The sequence below is a fragment of the Ictalurus furcatus genome, chromosome 28 (assembly GCF_023375685.1).
Source record: "Ictalurus furcatus strain D&B chromosome 28, Billie_1.0, whole genome shotgun sequence".
Classification (NCBI taxonomy): Eukaryota; Metazoa; Chordata; class Actinopteri; order Siluriformes; family Ictaluridae; genus Ictalurus; species Ictalurus furcatus.
In genome coordinates, this window is record NC_071282.1 from 14,169,942 (window position 1) to 14,182,167 (window position 12,226).

A 12,226-nucleotide genomic window follows, 5' to 3' on the forward strand; every position below is an offset into this window, starting at 1 on the left:
GTCACATCCTGTCTGTGAGGTCAAACGCGCTCTCAACGTCCGCCATTTCAGTTTGAGAGTTGGATGTGTTGAGCGAAAGAGGTTATATTTTAACAAAGAAAGTTGTTTACAGAAGAAGAAGGAGTTTGCAAATTAGTTGTTGTTACTTTCTGAGCAAAACTAATTTTTTTTTATTTAAGAAAGTGTGTGTAAAGTGGCAGAGTGAAGCGGCCCGATGCTGTTTTGTGTTTTCCGAGCAGGAGCTTTCTGTGGGAGCCAAAGTTTTTGTATGAGTTGAGTCCGGGTCACGGACTGGAGTGGAGACAAGCGAGGCCTGGAAGAAACCCTTAGGTAGGACTGAATTCAGCCATGGCTGGTCATTTTGACGCCGAGGACCGTGATAGCTGGTACTGGGGACCTTTGAACCGTAAAGACGCTGTGTCGCTGCTGCAGGGCCAGAGGCACGGAATGTTCTTGGTCAGAGACTCGACTACTAGTAAGGGGGACTATGTGCTCTCCGTGTCGGAAAACTCCAAAGTCTCGCATTATATCATTAACAGCGCTAGCAACAACCGACAGTCTGGAACAGGTAAGTCAAACGCGACTTGTATTACTGTGTTTATTTTCATAAAAAGTTCTAACTATCTAACTTTTCTGCGCTGTCGTATGAGTCGTTAACGTTTGCTAGCTAGCAAGTGGGCTGGGAAGTGAATCCCAAAAAATGTCGATTATTCGATTCCAGGCTTTGGGAATCGAGAGTCGACTCGTTTGCGCATACACACCGTCTGACAAACGCCTTTCTTCACACAACTAATATAAAATATCGGAAAGCAAAATAACACTGTAGGTTGTAAGGTTTATGATAAATCCGCCCCCTTCAAAACTTGACAGTCAGTTACAGACTCAGAGAGTTAGTTGCTCTGGTATTTTAGTTAGTCAAAAATTGCATAGGTTATTTATTTATTTATTTTATGTATCCAAACAACACTACATGAAAACAGTATATGAATCAAGATAGCTTTTTCTTTCTTTCTTGCACTATACTGTTCGTTCTTTGTGCTTTTTGGAATCGACTCCATTGACTTTTGAATTGGCTCATGGAATCGATTCAATCCATTCAACGCCTGGAATCAGATGTGGAGTCAATTCCTCAATTTGAGAAGACTCTCCGTTCTTCTAGAAGGACAAAACAAACTTCATTGTACTGGACTAAAAATTTAAGACCGCACACGAAGTGTGTCTTTTTTACTAAAGACTATGTTTTATACTATCATAGTACTATTATTTTATATATATATATATATATATATATATATATATATATATATATATATATATAAAGCTGGTCTATGAGCTAGTCCACTATGTATGTGACAAATAAAATTTGATTTGATTAATGTATACAAGTTTGTCTAGTTGAGTTTAGTCTGGTCCAGCATCATTCAGAGAGTCAAAGTTCATTTAAAGCCCCATTTAATATCATTTAACACTGAGTAAAGGGAATTAGTGGTAGTTTTTCGTCTTTAGCGAACCTGTTTGTTTTTTTTAACACGAGTTCTCATAGTCTCTCTATGTGTATTTTTGTGTGATGAGGTTTTTCTATACATAGGACTGAATTCTGTATGTATTTGTGCCTTTGGTAAAAGTCTTCATCAAGCTGAGCTCCCTGAACCCGACGTGGCTCTACAGACGGGTGTGGCGGATTAGTTTATATGAGCCATTTTTTATTAAAACACACTCTAGTACCGTCAACAAGTTTCCAAACCATGGAAAAGGAGTGTGGTGCATCATCTAAAGCAGCTAGAACTAGTTCAGACTCACACGTTTCTTCTTAAAAAAAAAAAAGAAATGACTCACTGTCAGCGTACATGTGAGAATCAAAGTAGGAAGTCTTAGTCGTGTTGGACTGGCGTTAAGTTGGAGCTTGTAGATCTCATCGTGGATGGGCGGAGATGTGGAATTTCCAGGCGGAAGTATGAGGTGCTGCGCGCTGTGACGAGGATGAATGGTTTGGGTGACAGGGTCAGGAGTCAGGGTGCCTGTTAACACAGTGTATATGATGTGTGTGTGTGTATGATCTGTTTTCGCTGTTGTACACATACTGAGTAGTTCATATTAAAAGAGGACAATTTGCTGTATGAGGTTTGAAAATGCACAAGCTGTTACACGCTTTATCCTCTGCTTATCAGTGAGCTCAACAAGCATGACTTGTTTGTTGAGATCTGGGCTACCCGGATGTGTCTTGTGTATGTGCTGTGATTAGTGCTTTTGCAAAGAAAAAAAATATATTCTTTTTTTTGTTGTTGTTGATATTTTGTGTCATTTCGCCTTTTTTCCCCATTGTTGTCAACCGTGACATGCTCATTATGTTACTTTGGGGATGCCACTGGCACTCACTGTGTGATCTGATAAATGTTTTTGTAGTATTGTTGTCCTTATTTTGTAGTTAATCATTTATATTTCTTGATGACTCAACACATTTGATTTCTTCACAGGGGCAAGACGTGTGTTAGAGAGCATTTGATTGGACAAGTAACGGATGAATACAGAAACAACTGTTAAATTAAAATAAGAATATCTTCATTGTTCTTTATATATGCAGTGACGATCAGTATGTTTACATGGACAACAATAATCCGATATTAACGACAATACTCTGATTAAGAAACTAGCATGTAAACAGCAATTTTTTTATTACCTTAATCCGACTAAAGTCATACTCGAAGTAAACACAAATTGAATTAAGACGTGTGGAGTATTCCTGTTTTAGTCACATTATTGACGTGCATTACAGACATGTAAACACCTTAATCACACTATTAACATCGTGTGGGAGTTTTCACCGCATTTTGTGACGGGACACGTACACACACGTACAGAGAGCACGGTCGCGTCCGAAACCGCGTACTTGCCTACTATAGTATATAGTAGGTGAAATACATGTATTTCGACTACTATTTAGTAGGTACACGCGCGGTTTCGGACACAGCCCACGGCTTCAAGCAGTCGTCTATTTGCACGTACGGCATGACAAATAATTAACTGCACTCGAAGCTTTCGTAAAATTAAAAATGGAACACCCAAAACTGTATACGGTACCATAACGAAGACGAACTGCATGTTGATGTGTGAATTTCTGGAGGGAACGTCGGACGGCATGGCGCGGTGACGTAATGACGTGTGCCATTAATCGATCTATGTTCTATAACATGTAAAACGGGACCATGAAAGGAGTATTATAAAAGCAACTCATGTAAACACCTTAATCACAATATTGTCTTATTCAGAATAAACTCAATAATTAGATTACTGATGTCCATGTAAACGTAGTCACTTATTTGTGTCTAAGACACCAATAGCCTGTGGCTCTAAAATGGCAATTTTGATTTCATGGGGACGTTATGTGACAAATCTTTTAATATCACAAATAACTGTAATTTTAAAAACATTTAGGTAGAGAGCGTTAGTCTCAAGTCTTTGTTCTGTTCTTGATGCATTACAGTGCTTGATGCAAATTCTGAACCTTTTCCAGTCCTTTTCTTGAACTGTGCTTTGTCTTGCATTAAAAAAAATCTGCCTCTTGTTTTGGTGATGAACCAGTTTATAATTCACAATCTAATGATCTACCTCCTTATCTGCATGATAAAAACCAGGTTTGGCTCCATCTCGATTCAGAATCGGTGACCAGGAATTCGACACACTCCCAGGCCTGCTGGAGTTCTACAAGATCCACTATCTGGACACCACAACGCTCATTGAACCCATTTCGGCACGTTCCAAGCACGCCAGCCTGATCGGACCGGCGCCCGCCGGTGTCCCAGCGAGGCAAGAAGAGGCCGAGTTCGTGCGCGCGCTCTTTGACTTCCCAGGCAACGACGACGAGGACCTTCCCTTCCGCAAAGGTGACGTGCTGCGTGTGCTCGAGAAGACCGAGGAGCAATGGTGGAGCGCTCAGAACGCCGATGGACGCAAAGGCTTGATCCCTGTGCCCTACGTAGAGAAATACAGACCTGCCTCGCCGACCTCTGTAGGTGGGAGTCCTGTAGGGCAGGTGGTGTCCGCCGTCGTGGATGACAATGGAGCTCTGGTTCCTAGCAAGCTGGACTACGCCCATCCTGTGGTCAACACGCCACTGCCCAACCTCCAGAACGGGCCTGTGTATGCCAGGGCAATCCAGAAGAGGGTACCCAATGCATATGACAAGACTGCCCTCGCACTCGAGGTATGTACAGCCTCTTCACCTTTATGTGATGAGTGTGTTAAAGCAGGACAACATGTACACGTTGTTTTCCCCATGTTTCCAGCATGGACGCTTAGGGGTCTAAAATGATCACATTTTTAATTTACCATTTAATAACACGCAAGCCAGTGGTGAACACTTTTACAAAATCTTTGCATGAAAGTTTCTTATAATATATATATATATATATATATATATATATATATATATATATATATATATATATATTAAGGCGTTTACATAAAATCTCATACATTGGGCGTAATCGATCAAGCTCGATACAAACAGATTTATTTGTGAATTGCTCATACAAGCATTTTCACAAGAATTTAGGTATTCATGAAATTCTGGTAATTTGAGAAAAATGTTTATATCCTTCCTGTGCTCCTGAGTGTGTGTATATTTATGCATAATTAACTAGTCCTTCCGTACAGGATTTCACTGAGTTATTTTTTGATTGTTGCAGCCAAAACTGATCGATTTTGGTGCGCTTTGGGTTTTTTTTTTTTTTTCCCCCCAAAATTAGCAATGCAACTTGCAGAGTTTGTGCTTTTTTGTGGAAAACTACTTGAATTGGCGAAAAGTTTGTGGTAAATGAGACCTTTTAGCTGTACTTGTGTTCAATGCACGTGAATCAGAGAGGACTTTGGCTGAATGTGCGTTATGATGATGTCACATGACGCGTCTTGGCCAAAATATACGGCCATTTTGAAAAATCACAAGCTTTTTTTTTTTTTTGCGTTAATTTCGGCAGAAATCCTGGAGGGACTGAATAATGTAACCTAATGTGAACCTTGATCGATTGGCTTCAAATCATAATATTTGCAAAAGAGTTTATAAACTGCATTGTAATATACAGTTTACGCTGTCAAGTTTTAATCGCGTATTTATTTCAGTCACACACACAAATTAGATATTTTTTAATCCCATCCATTTTATATTAATGACAGTAAAGAAAAAAACCACCCAAATAAATTTTAAGACAAATAAGACTTGTTCAATTAAGAAGAAATGCTGGCATGTAAAAGGTCTGTGCAGATGGTAGCTATAAGCCAAGGTGGTGCAAATGGCAAAACTGACGACAAGATCCTTCGGCACTGTTGTGCATGGGCACGTTTTGTCCGTGCTTGGATTTCTTCCTACTGACACGTTTCAAAGAGACATAAGTGACCGTTCTGGTATGTCTCATCCTATAATGAGCCATATACACCCTAGTCTATCCGACTATAATTTTAGTGCTCTCTCTGTACTGCTTAGTGCATGTGGTCTCCATCAAACAGCTGTGAATTTTGTGTGTGTTTGCAGGTGGGCGACTTGGTGATGGTAACGAAGATCAACGTGAATGGCCAGTGGGAAGGCGAGTGCAAGGGCAAGAAAGGTCACTTTCCCTTCACACATGTCCGCCTGCTCGACCAGCAACAGCCTGAGGAAGAGAGCTGAGACACACACACACACAAGCACACACTTACACACTCACATACTGCTGCAGTTCTCTATATTCAACCTGTTTTTTGTGTCCACTCAAATTGCTACATCTAAATCTACGTCTAGTATTGGACGATCGTCATACTGCAAACACACACCGATATCAAGCTTCACTTAACACACATCATTAAACAATAGTGTAGAGTATGTATACACATCTGCGGTACAGAGCACCGTGTAATGAAACTCGCAGGTAGGCACAGATTAGTCATAGCAGTGCCTGGTGAATGAATTCATATGCAAAAGGAATCCTTTGGATGAAGAGCTCGACTGCTACAAGCCTGCTTTGTGAGGGAGAAAGTCTTCCTCATATTAAACACGAAGGCTAGTTTTGCACAGCTCTCACCTAGAGCAAAGTTCTCATGTGGTACCAACACTATCGGTCACACTCTGAACTGAGATATGGAAGCTATGATGAAGTGGAAAAAATGTGTGTGTGCCATTACATGATAAATTGATTCCTATTTTAATGCCCTACTTTTGATTTCTTTCAACACTTTTTGTTATGTTAGTATTTGACCCTTTGTATCATTCCTGACTCGATGCATTTCCATAGGATTCTTTCAGGAACATTTGTTTGCTAATAGGAAGTTGTCTCAAAAGAACAAAATGGAGATCCTCAGAAGATGTTGGGACTTCACATTCCAAGATTCATGATACTGACTGAGAGTATTTAGGAAAAAATTTACTTTCTTTTTTCTTTGTCCACATCCGTCTCTGTTTGTTGTTTCTACCTTTTTCCAATTAACTTCAGTGTAGAGACAGTGCGGCTTCATTTGTGCACGCACGTTCATTAAATAATAAGGTGTGTTCGACTTCCGCTGCAGCTGGATGTAACCGATCGGCGAGAGTTACCGCTTGCGGTCGGGGGAGGAGTTTAAAACGGAGCCGTCAAGTCGCGCGCTTTCTGCTTCCCGTAGTGACGCTCGCACGGTGCTTGCTTTCTTTATCACAGACGAAGTGGATTAGATGTAATATTTCTCAGATAAACAGACGTCTGAATTTTACACGTAGCAACCAGTAACGCTTTTCACTCATTAAGTTAATGCGGTGCCTGTATGTACAAGAAGAAAGTTCAACATAAGCCTGTATTATTTAAAAACCAATAAAGTGGGGTCTATATTTTTGATCAGTTTTATTTTGATGAACATGACACAAAATAACACTGATTAAATGAAAACGTTTTTTTACTTTTATAAAAATACAGATATGTGAGGAATTAAAGGTTTCAGTAATAAACTTGAAATCGTTGTCGTCGGTGAGTCTGGCCAATCGTGAAACCGTTGTGTCGTCATCAGAGTTCATGCAGCTGCGCTCGCTAAGGGAGCCGTCTACTCTCATATCACTATCGCGGTACTTTGATGCCATATGTCACAGTGACGCATGAAGTCGAACACACCTTCTGACGAGGTTCATTCACTCCCACAGAAACGCTGACCACGCCCATCCTCAACCAAAAAAATTCCGGCCACGCCCGTCCTCTCCCACAGAAACTCCGGACACGCCCATCCTCTCTCTCACAAACTCGGGGCACGCCCATCCTGTCTCACACAAGCTCCGGACACGCCCATCCTGTCTCACACAAGCGCCGGACACGCCCATCCTGTCTCACACAAGCGCCGGACACGCCCATCCTGTGTCTCGCACAAACTCGGGGCACGCCCATCCTGTGTCTCGCACAAACTCGGGGCACGCCCATCCTGTGTCTCGCACAAACTCGGGGCACGCCCATCCTGTGTCTCGCACAAACTCGGGGCACGCCCATCCTGTGTCTCGCACAAACTCGGGGCACGCCCATCCTGTGTCTCGCACCAACTCGGGGCACGCCCATCCTGTGTCTCGCACCAACTCGGGGCACGCCCATCCTGTGTCTCGCACCAACTCGGGGCACGCCCATCCTGTGTCTCGCACCAACTCGGGGCACGCCCATCCTGTGTCTCGCACCAACTCGGGGCACGCCCATCCTGTCTCTCGCACAAGCTCCGGGCACGCCCATCCTGTCTCTCGCACAAGCTCCGGGCACGCCCATCCTGTCTCTCGCACAAGCTCCGGGCACGCCCATCCTGTCTCTCGCACAAGCTCCGGACACGCCCATCCGCCCCTCGCACAAGCTCCGGACACGCCCATCCGCCCCCCACAGAAACGTGGGCCACGCCCATTCACTGACACAAAAACTGACAACACCCAGCTGCTCCATCGTGTCTGGCTGCAATCATGGAAACTGACCATGCCCACCTTCTCCTTCAGAAACTGACCACGCCCACTCACTTCCACAAAAACTGACCATGCCCCCTGCTTTCTTGCCTGACTACTCTCACAGAAACAGACTGCGCCCACCTGCTCCCACAAAATCTTTGATCATGCCCATCCACAAAAACTAAAGGCTGTAATGCTTCTAGGCCATAAAATCAGATCTACAGACAAGCTCTACTAATCAATAACTTTAAATCTCATCTCCCAGCACAAGTGAGCACACTTTAAAAACAACTACAGTAAATAACATTCCAGGTTTACAATTTCACACATCGCCAGCATTGTCTTTTTAAAGTAGCTGTTTGAGTCAACACTGTGAGCACTAGCATTTATTCTGCCTCGCTAGAGACCTTTCTGTGGGTTACAGCGGATCTGTGCATCTAAAGAAAGGCAGTACAGATAGACACAGACAGGTGGAGCATGTGGGGTGTCATTGCTGTCTTGCTCTTTCTGCTGAGTAAGTGACACAAAAAGACCAGCACACAGTCACGAACAGATTAGAACGCACACTCGTTTCGTTAACGTTTACATGAACAGGTCCTTTATCTAGGAGTTTGGTTTGGATTTCATGGGGCTGATCAGGAACGGTTCATTAGGTGCTCAGGAGTAAAACATGGAACTATAAGCTATAGTTATGGGGCTTCCATTAGTTCAGGATGTTTAAATATTATTATACAAAGTCCTCTTAGAGGTTAGTTATGGGGTTAGAATCATACCATTAAGAGTTTAAATACCAAAATCAGAATTTGAATATAATTGGTATTTTGAATTTTGAACTGAAATTGAATTTTGTGGTTTACATAAGACCAAGCTAAAGTCTGAAACTGAATTTCATATTTAATGGTGTACAGTTTAATATTTGAAATTCGAAATGTAGTATGTGTGATCAATTTCTCTCTATTAATTCACATCTGATTTCCTTTACAGTAACAATAAAATTGTACCATTAATATTTAGATTTCTTGCATTTAAATTCAAATTCATAATGTCGTGACTAACGCCATTGTCTGTACATTTCCACAGAAAGAGCCAATTTGACTATTCTTTATAAACTATTCCTTGAGAGAACATAACAACCCTAAATTAGGAATGATCAATGATGAAACACAGTCTTGAAGCATCCGAAGCAGTTTTGTGCTGTATAAGGTTGACATTTCCTGGCACTCGATGTGTCCTCTAATCGCAGAAGATCCGTTGTTTTTAAAGCGGTTGAATGAGCTGATGATATATTTATTCGCTTAAATGAATTTCAGTGTCAATCAGGATACTACACTGGTTTAACACATGCCAGACGGCGCCTCGTGACAGCTCTGCAGCTGCGAGGTTGCATACGTCGTATACGGATATGACTAATCGTTCTCAAAAGAGACGTTCGATGCTGATTTTAACACTGACTCATGGACCTTCCCTCGATATGTCCTATTGGGTTTACTCGAGTGAAGCTCAAGTAAATCCTGTTTAGTCCTGAGAGATTACATTAGCATGGCTGTAGATTGTCCCAGAAGGCATTGTGATTTATTGTAGTTTGTTTTTAATAAATAAGACATGGACTTATTTATTGAGAAACTAACAGACTGTACTAATTGTTTTCTGTTGTTCTGCAAGTCTCAACTTGACATAGTGATGTAGTTACTATGCACTTCATGCACTGTCACGAGAGGAAGTTGTCGACAGGACGTAAAAAAACAGTACTGAAACTAGGCATGAAATTTAGATGACTGTACGATATTGATCTCGCAATATGTCCACATCATGCTATGATTTATCTGGCCGTTGTGAGCAGCATCAGATATGGGCGCTCATGTAACTCTTGTGTCTTCCATGCTTCCATGTTTGTACATTTTGTAATGTGTTTGTTGTTGTAAATATTTAAAAATGTATGAACTTTTCATAATATGTTTGCAGATTATCGTGTTGATGCTTAGTTAGACAAACTCAGCAGAATTCAGAAGTGATGCGTATTGTTGATTGTGGAAAAAGTATTATGGTACATAATATTTTCACCAGGTCCTAACAGATAAGTAACGGATGTTGAGTCACATCAGCTTTTTAAGCCACTTATTGTAACCAAGTCTTTTTTTTTCGTCGTCGTCTTCTTTTTTTTCTTTCTTTTCTTTTCTTTCCCCTCCATAATTTGAGGTGTTTGTCCAAAAGTGGACGTGCAACGATGCTTTCCCCTGATTGGCATGAGGTTAATCAGTGATTCACTATTATACCACTATTTCCGTTATTTTATTGACACGTCTGTGGTCAGAATGACTCTTTTGTAACTCGGGCTCTTTGTGCTTCTTGACAAAAAAGGGTACATACTGTACTGAGAAATGAATGCATTAAAAGTTAAACTGGAGAAAAGAGAGTGGGAGAACTTGACTAGACCGCTCTGTTTGTTTTAAAAAAACAAAAAAAACAACAACTCTGATATGCTCATCTACACGAATGTGTATTAATGCTTTGGACTGAGGGTTGATTTCATACGTATGTAGTAAAGGTTACACAATTTCTGGAGAAACCGCACATTTCAGACAAAACTCCTTCATCTGCAGAACAAGTAAAGTGTTTTTGCTTTTTTCCAAACGTCCAGTTTTTCTAGCTTTTACTGCATTTGTAAGAAATACTTAAGCACACTGCAGTATATATACTGTATATATACACCATTTGTTTCTTTTTTAATAGCATAGGAAAGAGGTTCTCCAGCTTCCAGCAAGTCTCAGACTACCCATATGTGTTTTTGATGAGTCGTCTTGCACATTTTACTAAATACTAATAATTTGGTAAAAGTACATGAATGTGTCTTGGAAAAACCCACCTTCTGGTGCGATTCATCATATACAGTTTTACTTACGTTTACAGTAATTATCATTAAAAAAAAAGCAGTATTTCATCCTTATGCATACTTTTCTTCCCAAAGTGTGATCACAAATTTTTTCATCTAGGAGGTCTGTTATTCCCAAGTTTATTACGTAAAAAGTTGTTCACCACATTGATTTGTGGTATTATGCACCTTACCTCCTTAATCAACCCCAACTTGGTATTATTTGTTTTATACATAAAAATGCTTTGCTTCCATTTTTTTTCTTGCATGGAAGAGGAGTGGAAATCGTTTATATTGAGTTATGAAAGTGCCAATTGTATTAAAGCTAGATTTTCATATTATGGGGCATGTAATGTGTTACTATACTTAGTAAATAAAAACATATTACCAAAGCTGATTTGTTTGTGTGTGTGTTGTCTTTGAATTTGAAAACATGTACAAGGTGCTAGAGATCAGAATTGTTCTAGTTGTTATACCACAGCACAGCTGAATCCGAAGCGATTCTGATCGAAGTTGTTGATTAATATTCTACAACAGCGGCTCTGGTATGCGTGCCGGCTGTCATTCAAATCACAGGTTTATATTAACAACTCATTCACAGTGACTTGTATGATGTAGTCTAATGTTATTATTTAACAATGAAAATCAAATACATTAATATGGTTTCCATTTTTTAAAAAGCCAAAGGTTATTTAACCTATACGGAAGAATCTCCAGAGTTAGTGACTTTCAGTAAGGTTTCCACCGTAGGAAAGTGTTCAGGATGGGGCACTTTGTGCTTTCTTGTTTCCTCGTAACATGGCAAGCTGATTTTATTTTTGTCTCATTAATTTCAAGGAAGAGGGGGGAAAAAAAGAGGTTATTGAGGTAACCACTGTTAATAGCTGTTCCAATGTCAAGTGATAACAGGACCTAAATTTTCTCATGGACGTTCCACAACATGTAACTACAAACGGATAAAAAGCACAATTTGTCATTTGCCAATACATTTTAAAATGATCATTTTGGCATAAGAATCATAAAACACTTCAGAATGTGGTGTTATTGGTAAATTAATTAACTTCCAGATAATGGAATCTGGCCATGCTTATTTTCTTGTACCATCATCACCCAAATGGTTAATTAATTACTTATTAATTGATTAACAATTTGAAATTAATGTAACAGGTTTAATCAAAAGCTCAATAACTTCGAAACAAGTATAAGGAATGTAAACTGCACTTAAACAGGGAAAGTGCTGTTTAACTGTTACATAATGTCTTTACTTTAAAACTGTATAAAAAGCCTTTAATTAATTTTTTTTAAAAAAGAGACATTTGCCGCAGAAGTGTTGCTGGTTGCAAAAAGTTTTAGCACCCGTACGTTTCTAAGGATAATTGATTGATAATTGAAAAGATTGTAACTTATTATATGAATAAATATATATACACAAATAATTACACATGTGTGTATGTATA

At 40.1% G+C, this 12,226-nt stretch overlaps 1 protein-coding gene across 1 annotated transcript; it reads left to right on the top strand.

Annotated features, from left to right (window-relative positions):
• Window positions 1-6,269, top strand: LOC128603720 (adapter molecule crk-like). Its single transcript, XM_053618365.1, has 3 exons — window positions 1-568; window positions 3,633-4,201; window positions 5,525-6,269. Exons 1-3 carry the CDS (start codon window positions 349-351, stop codon window positions 5,657-5,659), a joined length of 924 nt encoding a protein of 307 aa, XP_053474340.1. The 5' UTR covers window positions 1-348; the 3' UTR covers window positions 5,660-6,269.
• Window positions 6,270-12,226: the final 5,957 nt, after the last annotated feature.

What these genes read in the sequence shown, in the direction of transcription:
- LOC128603720 (XM_053618365.1), top strand. Translation starts at nt 349, where the DNA reads ATGGCTGGTCATTTTGACGCCGAGGACCGTGATAGCTGGTACTGGGGA. An exon ending in CAACCGACAGTCTGGAACAG is followed by an intron (nt 569 to 3,632) that starts GTAAGTCAAACG and finishes GATAAAAACCAG; the next exon opens with GTTTGGCTCCATCTCGATTC. An exon ending in AGACTGCCCTCGCACTCGAG is followed by an intron (nt 4,202 to 5,524) that starts GTATGTACAGCC and finishes GTGTGTTTGCAG; the next exon opens with GTGGGCGACTTGGTGATGGT.